Raw genomic sequence first — 11427 nt, forward strand, 5'->3', positions numbered from 1 at the left:
TTTCTTTCCCACAGACTTGGATCAAAATGACAGAAACACATTAATTGACTATTCAGTTGTACAAGTCTAATGTGAAGGAGGAGGTAATAATATAGTATACTGGTATGCACCACTTTTATTTATCGTACCTCATACACAGAGTCCTGTTCTTCAATTTGCAAGCATAATGACCACTACAGAAACCAGTAAGTGAACACCAAACCACAAGTGTCAAATATATAATCACAGTACAAAAGAGATGCTACTAATTCACACTACTGCTCTCTGCTATTTCTAGGTAGAGAATGTATAACAGCAAACTGTTTGCAAATAAACACACAGGCAGAAAGAAAGTCTATTCTCCCATTAATGTACTGAGAATCTATGCACCACACTGACAATTGTCTAACAGCCCCCAGACACAGGGCCCAATCCTGCAGTCCTTACTCAGACAACACTCCCCTTTAAAGGCAATGCAACTGGCATACGAAGAGCTGCAGACTCAGGCCCATTTTGAGTTTATGGGAAAAATAATTCCCATAGAAAGAGAAACTATTAATTTTCAAACAAACAAATCAGCTGTTCCTCTGCATTGATTTTTTCCTAACAACTGGTAAATATCAAGTGCAACCCAGTTAATACTGAAAAGGCCAAGTTCTCTCTCTCTCGATATATATACACACACACACACACACATTATTTTTATATAGACACAGAGAGAGAAAGCGAGTGCAGAACTTGTGTGTGTGTGTGGTGCGTGTCACACACACACACACACACACACCCCTGAAATGAAATTCAAAATATAGAATAAATAGGGTCATATGACTACAAATTTGAGTTATATTTTCAATAAACTGGGCAATACTTAAACAAATGGCTTATAAGATTTCATCACTCCCCCTTAACTGTGATATCATAGAACTTACTATTCATAACCAATTAATTTTGCACTAACAGTATCCGGTAGCTTTGAATATCTGTGCTTCTTCCCTTCTTCTGCAATGAGAGGCCTGTTCTTCAAGCTGCATGTCTCATCTCTGTTTCAGGCAAGTAGATTAAATGAAGCAGAAGCAAAATTTCCTTAAATGATTTAATAGGTTAGACAGGCGGACATTTCAGCTCGTAGTGGGAATCTATTGCCCTGGACACTAAGAAAAGTACCTTCCTACAGGCAATAATGTCCTCATCATGCCGCTTCAGGTATTGTAGCCATTGTTCACAAAACAATAGTTTATATATGTTTAGAATCAAATCATCATTAGCATACTGACACTCTCACATATTAGTAGTGTACACATATATGCAGCAAAGTATTAAAAAAAATCAAAGAAACACTACACTCAAATGCTACAGGAAAGGTTCAATTTCTCACTTATTTAAAAAAATGTACAAATTTCTACACCCACTGAAATAAGGTACCAATAGAATTAAAGATATATAAAAAGAAATAACTACCAGCAACTAAAATCATTATTTTCTACTCAGTATAATCTATTTTCCTTTAAAAAAAAATTAAAACCAGCAAATTTTCTTTTACCATCAGGCCAGATGATACACACAGTAAAACTGTAATTAAAAAGGAACAAAAATATTCCTGATGAATGACTTCTCTTTATTACAAATATTATAGGAAATATCAAAGGACAGTACCTTGGTGCACTGTGTCTTATAAATCACAACCTACATATATATCATATAATACCAAAACGAAACAAATAATGTGTAACTGTGGAACAAGACATAGACCCATAAATATAAAAAGTATTAACAAGGGTCATACTGATGACATAATGAATTTAGTCTCAATTATGATAAAAAAAAATCTTGTACAATTTCTGCCATAAAAAAAAAATCACACTCAGAAGTAAAATGTGCCTACATCTGTCCCAATACATTTTTACTAGCTTTTAAAGCTGTAAATTTTAAACTACCTATGTTTAAAAACAAGCTGACAATGCAAACCTCGTTTAATTAACTGTGAAAGGTTATGCATATGAAGCTTCATTATTTTATGGTTCCTTATGACCCTTTTACCAGTCCAAATTAAAAAAGGGAAAAAATTAACATTCATGAAATTCTTATTTCCCCATCTGAAATAGCAAGGGAAAAAACACAATAGAAAGTAAAACACTGCAGTAATGGTCTGTAGACAAAAGACAAACATTTTCAGTCTGTCCAAGGTTCACATTATTAAGGTCAGTCCATCATTCACTACAAAAACCAATATCTGCTCTAGGACATGCTCATTTTAAAATTTCTTTTACAGTAAAATACAACAACTGACTAGTGTCGCAAAAAGCATACACCTGTACTTATTTCTATTCGTCCTAATTCTTCAAACCTATTAAAAGACTTCACAGTTATTAGAAACAAAATTTTGAAGGAAAATTTTACTTTCCTATGGAGAATTCAAGCATAAGCTCACTATGTATTTGTATACAAAAATAATTAGATTAAATATTATTCCTGATATATCTTTCCACCCAAACAATTCAAATGTAAAACAGATTTTTTTTAAGTATCTGGATTCATAACAGTGATATAAAAATCACTGATAGTTTGAATGGTTTCTTCTCCCTTTTTTATAATCTGCTATTATGTTCATATACAGGGTGCCACAAATAAATAAAAAACGCAACCTACAAACACAGGGCTATGACCACTGTAAATAGTAGACACCGAAATAAACTGAGAACGTAGGATGATCTTTAAATTAAGATTAAATCACAAAAATATCTAGTTTCCTTTCGTAACTAGCACAATTTTACATTAAAATATGTTTAGTAAGAGGCATAAAGGTTCAAATAAATACCACTTGAAATTACTGAATCCTCATCCAAGCCATGCTATTATATTTTTGTCTGCAAGTCTGATTTGCTATAAAAATAAAGACATATTAAAGCTAAAATCAACACCCAGAAAAACCATCACCTAACAGAATTAAAAAAATAAATAAGATGCCACTGGCTTTTCACTATACTGTTCACAAGCATAATTTTTGATGAGGCACATGAAACCTCCACTGTATAAATATGGTTGCTCATTGTTTCAGCTTCTTCTAACAATGTTTAACTTTTGCATCTGCGAGCGATACTGCTCAGTTATTATTTGTGGCAAGAATTTTTGTGACTGTACTGCTCAGCACTTCTATTTACATCAGCAGTGCTAAATGCCCAATGGTGAGAGAGGAGCCAATCAGATGGCAGATTAGATGTCAACTCAGAGGCAGCTGTCTGGAGACTATTACAGCCAGTTTACCTCCACAATTCAAATTCCAAACCTTGCAAAGGAGATCAAGTCACTCTTTAGGCTCAGACTGCTAGCAAGAAACGTGGAGTACAGACCATTTCCTAACCAGCCCCTATAACTTTGACAATGGCACACAAGCAATCTACATAAACATAATCCAACAATGATCTGATATCGATTTGTAATTTATTGGATTTAATTTATCAGGGACCTGTACATTAATCAAAACAAGCAGAGTTCTCAATATCTGGATCTGTTTATTTAAAGGACTCTTCCAGTCTCTTCATCAAAGTATGGATTATTTCAAAATAGAAATAATAATATTTGTGCATCATATTAACTTTAAACATAACACTTATTTACATCTCATTCTCGTTTGGATGTTTGGGGCAAGTATACAAGAAGAATGAGGTATCTAATGCACCTCAACGCCTATTAAATGAATCTTCACGATTATGGCACTCACACTTCAAATAGCAAAAGCAACCTGACTGCATTTTTGCTGGATTTCACCACAGTATCTTCATCGGCAAAACACTAATTTGCTAAAACGGTATCAAAGTTATCTGCTCTGTCTACAAAAATTCTAACAGAGGGCAGTCAACATTATTTTCCAGAATCTGACAGTGTAGCTACAAAAGCAGCTCCTCCTCCCTCCTCACCCCAAACTGCTTTTCCTCGGGGCCTTGTATCTTCAAATCTCTATTTCAAACTGGAGGAAAACTTTATGCTGTTCAATTGTGTAACCGAATAGTGTAATTTTGTACAGTGAAACCGTCTGTTGGATGCCTCCAATCTAATCAGTCGGACACTGTGCCTTACCAAACCCTGTTATGGAGGCAGCAAGTAGTTTAGATGGCCCAGGGGGAAAAAGTAAATTGGAGAGAGACTAGGCTCTAGACCCACGTTTAAAATATACAGGGGGGGACCTTTGGTGGTTACCTGGGTTCTGTTGATGGTCTGACCAGTGCTTCCAGGACTCATAGCTGGATGAGCTCTTTGTTGTGCTGCTGCCCAGGCTGGGTTTGCAGATCCATACTGGGAGCCCATGTCTTTGCCCATGCCCATGCCCATGCCCGCTGCTGCCTGCTGGCTTCCTGGGGCTGCCGTCGCTGCCTGGGGTTGTGGCTGCTGCTGTGGTGGGGCATTGGGGTTGCTGTAATCAGGGTAGCTGCTGCCATAGCTCCTCATCATGGGGCTGGGGGAAGTGAGCAGCTGGTTCAAGGTAGGGGTGGCCCCGGACGGGTGCTGGTTCTGCCCGGAAAATCTCTGAAAGCCTCCAGCCCCAGAAGTCGCAGCAGCCTTGCCAAGGCTGGCCCCTCCACCTGGGCCCATCATCATGGTGCTGCCCTGCTGCCTGGGGGAGCTCAGCACCCCGTAGCCAGAGGACGAGCCCCCATAGCCGCTTCCTCCGGCTCCTGATGCAGCCGCGGCGGCTGCCGCCGCCGCTCCCACTCCTCCCGCTGCGGCGCCGCCGGGCCGGCCGTAGCCGGGGTAGTGGTTGTACTGGCTGTTGGGGTAACCGTCGTGGGAGTTCTGCAGGGGGTCCATGCTGTTGGGGGCCGCCGTGGGGTGCATCAGCCCCATCCCGGGGCTTTGTTGTCCGCCATGTTGATCAAAGCAAGGCCCGGCTCGGCTCGCTGTAGCGCTGCTGGCAGGGGCAGGGTTGCCGTAATAGCTATTAAACTCCGAGACACCCACCGCGGAGGGGCCGCCGCCTCCCCCACTCCCGCCGCCGCCGCTGCTGCTACTACTGCCGCTGCCGCTCCCAGCGCTTTGGGGCTGCTGCTGCTGCTGTCCGCCCAAAGGTCCCAGGCTGGGGTGATCGTAGCGGCCGCCGATCTGCTCGCCCATTTTGCTGGGCAGCTCTTCCTCCTCGCCCCCTTTATTCAGCATTTGCTGCGGCGGCGGCGGGGGCTCGGCCTGATTTCCCAAAACACTGTCTTTTCCTCCATGTTGCTGCTGCTCCATGTCTGCACTGGGCTGAGCAGCGCCGCCACCGCCGTTGTTGTTGTTGCTGCTGCCGCCGCCGAGGCTGTTGTTATTCTGCATCGGATGGTGCTGAGGCGGCGGCTGCTGCTGCTGGAATTGATTTAGTTGCTGCTGTAGTGCATGGTGGTGGTGGTGCTGGTGGTGGGCATGGTGGTGGTGGGCATGGTGATGAGGGTGGTGGGCATGGTGGTGGGGAGGTGCAGCAGGGTGATCGCCTCCAACGTTTTTCAGTTTGTGGTTGGGGAGCAGCCCCGTCTCCATGGCCGAGCCCGGGTTGGAGGAGGAGGAGGAGGAGGAAGAAGAAGACGGTAACCCCGATGAGCTTCCACCTTCTTTCAGAGCCGACTCCGAAGAAGAGCTGCTGCTACTGCTGGTGTTAGCGTTGTTGTTGTTATTACCGGTGGCAGCAGCAGAAGTTGCATTATTGGCCATGTTCAGTTCATTATGGTGGTGCAGGAGATGGTGATCTACATTATTCAGGCTGCTGCTGTTAGTCCCATCTCCGACCCCCAGCATGGAGCCCGGTCCAGGTCCCCCGGTGGCTGCGGCCGCTGCTCCCCCCGAGCTGAGATCCTGGCTCAAGTTGCCCGGCAAACTCGGGGTTTTGCCCTTGTTGTTCTTCGCACCCGCCGGAGCCGCTGCTACTTGCGCGGCCATGATCATTGCAACATTGCCAGTCCGAACGAAAAAATCCAACACCCACCCTCAAAAATAAAATAAAATAAAAGCGAAACGGGGGGGAGGGGCACAGAAAGGGAGCGGGGCAAAAAGAGAAACGGGGGAAAATAAACTTATTTGAATAAACAGCAACCTCTCCTGATCATTCAACACAAAAAAAATTATAAAAATTCCCCTCCCCAAGTCCGTGATTGAGATTAGAAACGGTAAGAATGCCTTACGGTCTGTGCCTGTTCCTGCTGTGTGATTTCATGTTGAAAGTTTTTTGTTCAGGTTTAAATGAAACTTTTTTTTTCTTTTCCTCTCTAACCCGGATATGGGTAAATACACGTCTGACTGAGCCTATCTGGCCCAGCATGGCATGAGAGAGAGAGCGAGCTCTAACAACTATTATCCACTTCTCTCTGATTACTCCTGTACACTTGGAAAACCCGGACTGGACTTCCCCCTCCTCTTCCTGCTCAGCTTTAACGGTGGCACACTCAGGGACTCAGCGAGAGACGCACATTACAACCTTCAACAGCCCCGAACCAGGGCAGCTGCTTCTGCTAATGCAAAAGGATGCACTCTCCCCTTTTGTATTTTTTGCCCGTCAAGAATCGTAGTGGTTAGAGATGGAGAAAAACCTTTCAGTCACTCCCTTGCAAATCTAGTCTTCCATAGAGAATGGAATATTAAGCTAATGTGACAAATGATCTTAACCAAAAAGGCCAACTAAGCATCACTGGGTCAAATTCAGCCTTGGTGTAATTCAACTGAAGTAAAAGTTGTTACATCAGGGATGAATTTGGCTTTTTGTATATGTCTTTTTGGGGTGAGGGCTGTAGACACTCATCAGGTCAGGTCAGTAGACAAAGAAAAGAAAAAATTGTTGGTAATGGATTTTATTGGACTAAAAAATAAATTGGTCAAACTTTCAAAATATATACTCTGTTCCTGAAGCCAGTATGCAACAGTCAAAAGATTTCTAATTTTATTACACTAAAATGTTCTGCCTCCAAATTGTTTTATGGAAAAATAAAAATACTTTTTAAAAATATGTAAGTGGAGTATTTTGAAAAATTTAACACAAAATTGTGCAGTAATGGCATTTTTGCAATAGTCTGTAGTGTCCAGCTATCTCAAAATTCTAATGATCATTTGTGCTAATGATGCTTTTAATGTAAGCATTACATATGGATCTGTCTGGAACATGTTCTATGTATTTATATGCAGATCAAGAGGGCTCCCAAGGAAAATTAAACATTTTCAGTCCTATAATTGTGTCCCCAAACAACATTATTTTCTAGTATATCCAAAACACTCATGAAAATGTAGAAATATAAAATACAGTATATGATGAAAGCAACTTTTACTCCTGATGACTTACATTTATATAGTGGATTTCAGCAGCTATTGGTAGTGGATTTTTTTTTAAATAATTGTCTTAATATAAGTAAGAACTTAGTCAGTGCAAATGTAATAGTGAAACACCACATTCAGCTAATAAAAGCAGTTGGAAGATAAAATATTATTCCATGGACACAAGCAAGATATTAATTATATTTAGGCAATTTAATAGGAATCTAAAATAGATTATTTGAAATTAATATTTTATTAAAATCTTTTAAATAGCAGCATTTTCAGATTTTCAGCTCACTAAATAGAAGACTTGTTAAGACTGACAGAACATAAAACATAGCATATCATGAATGATGTAGTAATGAGTAGGAAGATTTTTTTTGTATTTCCATTGGGAAAACATTAAAGAACAGACTCTTCATGACAGAATGTTGATAAATGTATGAGCAATGTGAGCACACTGTCCACTGATTTTTTTCTGCATAGCAAAGTAAGAAAACATTAGGATTTTCCAGTATGAATCTAGTTTGTAAAAGTCTCAAAATTCTTCAACTACATGTTGATATTACTTCTATTTCAATTCTTTCTCTCTCTCTCTCTTTTTTTTTTTTTTTTTTTTTGGACTCTGTGCAAGTGCAAAAATGCTATATAGTTAATAGAAACCAATAGAATAGAAAAAAAATCAGTGAGTAATTCTAGTGGTGGGAATCAGGTGTGTACCCAAGGGTCATTACAGTCTGTAACACAACAAATTGCAGTTCTATGCAAACTGCTAGCAAGAGGGTATATCATCTTTGTAGAAGAAAGAGTAACAGAACTATAAGATGAATTCATGCCAAATCATTCATCAGCTTTTGCCAAGAGAATACTACATCTTTGTAAGTGAGCCTTTTTGACATTTTCTCCTGGATTTTCTTCTTTTCTATATTCAAACACATACTAATTATACACATTAAACCACATAGGTTTATTTTTTAAGGCTTTCATATGCAAATATAAATATAGATGTCTACTTGTGCATATTTATTTATATGTGTATTCTAAAATAAAATATAAAATCAATTACACATTTATGCTTTTAGGCATTTATATTGAAGCAGCAAAAAATATATATATATATACAAATCTCATAATATGTATTGACGGTAGCTCACTTGAGGATTTCAATACTTTCTGACTTATTTCACTAGTTCTTAACAGAAAAATAAGCCATGAAATTTAATGCAGATTTACTTTTAAAATATTTTTCCTGGGGAAAATGATAAACCTCAAAAAATGAAAGTTTATACTACTCAGTCTTTTTCATTACATTTGTTTTAGCAATTCAGCTATAAGATTGGAATTAAGGCTGTAAAACAGAGGCCCTCAACACAATGAAATCAGTCTGCTATAAAAGGCAACACATGCCAGTTTTTCCTCCCCAATGGCAGATGCCACACCCGAAGCAGACAGAAGGCACTGCAGTCTGTGCAAGTGAAGCACAACACAAAGCAACTATAGTTCAGTTTTGTTTTTTAGATCACAAATAATGTTGAAATACCTTGTACCATCTTTGCTCAGATGATGAGTGGTAGTGTATGTTAAATTCAAATGATCCTTTCCAAAAGCTCTCTCTGTTGTACAAATTATAAATATATATGCATATAATGTAAAAAGCTGTAATTGTTATGTATAGTGTCTGTTACAAAATTATGAAATCTAATGTTTAATACCACAAATGCTTGATTTCAACTTTATATTTCAATTTAATTATTTTGTATAAATCTATATTAATTTAACACAGTGTCTCTTTCAAAAACTATTGCTCTATAACATGCTGGATGTTGATTTTTCTGATACATTTAATACTCCTGTATTTGGGATCCATTTCCAGGATTAGCAATATAATTTTCTAAATGTATTGTTTATTACACTGACTATGACATCTATACAGATTCCCAAGACATCTCTGTATAGCTGGTCCAATATGAAAGCCATACACATTTCACAGCACTAAGGCAGCCATCTTTTTGTTTGGTCAGAACAGTGGCTTTTGAATGTTATAAACGGTAATAGTAAACAGATATACAGCGTATAAGCCAATATTTTGACAGTGCTAAGGTCTTATTACCATTAGAGAAGGTGGGGAAAACAACCATTCTGTTTTGGGGGTTCTATTTTTTTTTTTTTTTTTTTTTTGGTAAGGGTTAAGACTCTATGGCCCAACTGGAAGTTCAAGACGTTTTTGTATCTGACCCAGCTAACCACGACACGCTGCAAAATTATTTTACATAAAGTCCCTGTTTGGGTTTAACAATTTGTTTTTTTAAGTCCACTACACGTCTAGGTAACGCAATTCACAATTTACCGTATTTTTCCGTATTCTAATTATTGTAAATTTGCAGTGATTTAAGGGTGGAAAAACATAAACAACCAAGGTTTAAAAATTGAGACTTATTAAATTATCACTTACTTCTTTCATTAGTTAAAACCCTACCCAAATCATATTGAAATAAATGCGAGCCTTTCCATTGATTTCAGTAGGACATAGATCAGACCTTAAAAGAAAAAAAATATGAGTTAAAACACACACACACAAGTACACAGCTAGCACAATGCTTTGGATTTAGCTTTATGTGAACTCAAGGTGGGGACTCTGTTGAAAGTCACAGAGCAAATGCAATGAGACATCACTAATTTTTATTACCTACATTGATTTTATATATTAGTAATTAATAGAATGCATGAACAACTACAATTGAGTAACAGCCAATATGCAATAATCTGTTCTTGTAAAGTATAATAATTTCATCCTATCTGATCTTAATAGATTTTAAAGTATACAGTGTTTACCAAAAGCTTGTAGCCTAATGTTTGAGAGTGACACATTCTGCCATTTGATTAAAATCCATTCTTCAGATGCCACTAATACTGAGCAGTTTAATCAATTTATTCTGTCTGTCTGTAACCAAAAGGACTTCAAAACATTACCATCTTCATTTCAAGAAAATCATTCATTATTTCATTAGGGAAATTTTACATGAACAATTGTTTTCCTGCAAGATTTAGATCCCAATTCAGTAAAACATTTAAACACGTGCTTAATTCTACACATGTGAATAATCCCAATGAAAACACCAAGATTATTCACTTGTTTAAAGTTAAGAGCCTGGTTAAGTGCGTTGCTGAACTGAGGCCTTTATAATGAACTGTTTTTGAGGCTCTGTACTTCAGTGGAACAGCATGAGAATTTTTTTAAAACAAAACAATCTTACACTTTGCAATAGTATATAATAGTGGGTATAGTTGGCTGCCAACTTCACTCATTCTGAAATCTATGAATACTTGATAGAACACCCCAAGAATTCTGTTTCCTGTGCCATTGTTTGGGAACAGCATTGTATTTCTTGGGACTGTAAGAGAAGGCCATACATCCTGTCTTCAAAAGAATGGTAAGTCATGGTCATGTTAACTTAATCAGTGTTTTTTTTTTTGAAAGTGGAAAGTAGTTTCAGGTACTATATCAGCCTCCAAATCCCCTTGTCATTTGTTGTTTCCCATTTTCCTGCACTTAAAATTTCCTTTCTCCCCTTGTTGCTATGTGAAATCCAAACAAACAAAAAGGGAAAAAGATTGCAATTTCCTTCAGGTAGCTTTAGGGGTCCACTCAAACTGAGTCAATAGTAGGATCAGGGCCTGGCTGATATGCAGGGGAAAACAATTAAACTGACTATACATAAAGTGCTGTCAAATTCACAAAGAAACTGGGGGAAAAAATACTTTTCACTAATCCCTTTAAATTACAGTAAATTTGTGGATTATTTGTAACAACATAGGTCAACCATTTCAGACAGAAGTTTTGTTTTTAAATTGGTGTTGCATAAAGGAGATATTGTTGCGTTATAATGTTCATCAGATATAAAATCAAGGCCTTGTCTACACAGGGAAATTGAGCAGCATACCTATTGAGGAAAAAACTGTTCCAGAATAACAGTGGATTTTATTCCAGAATACTGTCCAAATGGGAGTTATTCCAGAATGGCTAAATCATAGCAAAATGACTATTTTGGTCAATTTCCCCCCATGTAGACAGGACCTGGTAGGGGGGTGGGAGAGGAGATTTAATTAAAATTGGACTAATTTGCAGAGTAAGGTATTACTCAATGTGATTAAGGGTGGCAGAGTTAGGCCGCCACCTCCCCAAAA

The 11427-nt window shown here is 38.5% G+C and overlaps 1 protein-coding gene across 12 annotated transcripts in view; it reads right to left on the reverse strand.

Annotated features, from left to right (window-relative positions):
- ARID1B (AT-rich interaction domain 1B) overlaps positions 1-6334 on the reverse strand; it is a 406554-nt gene extending 400220 nt beyond the window's left edge. For 7 of the 12 annotated variants that reach the window (XM_034765333.1, XM_034765337.1, XM_034765329.1 and 4 more), the window contains exon 1: positions 4174-6333. In XM_034765333.1, coding sequence (XP_034621224.1) covers positions 4174-5886 — 1713 coding nt within the window. In that variant the 5' untranslated portion in view covers positions 5887-6333. Of the gene's footprint in view, positions 1-4173 lie in introns of all 12 variants that reach the window. The other 5 variants (XM_034765339.1, XM_034765338.1, XM_034765335.1 and 2 more) reach the window with 2 other exon arrangements.
- Between the last annotated feature and the right edge of the window lie 5093 nt (positions 6335-11427).

This window comes from Trachemys scripta, chromosome 3 (genome assembly GCF_013100865.1).
Source record: "Trachemys scripta elegans isolate TJP31775 chromosome 3, CAS_Tse_1.0, whole genome shotgun sequence".
Taxonomy (NCBI): domain Eukaryota; kingdom Metazoa; phylum Chordata; order Testudines; family Emydidae; genus Trachemys; species Trachemys scripta.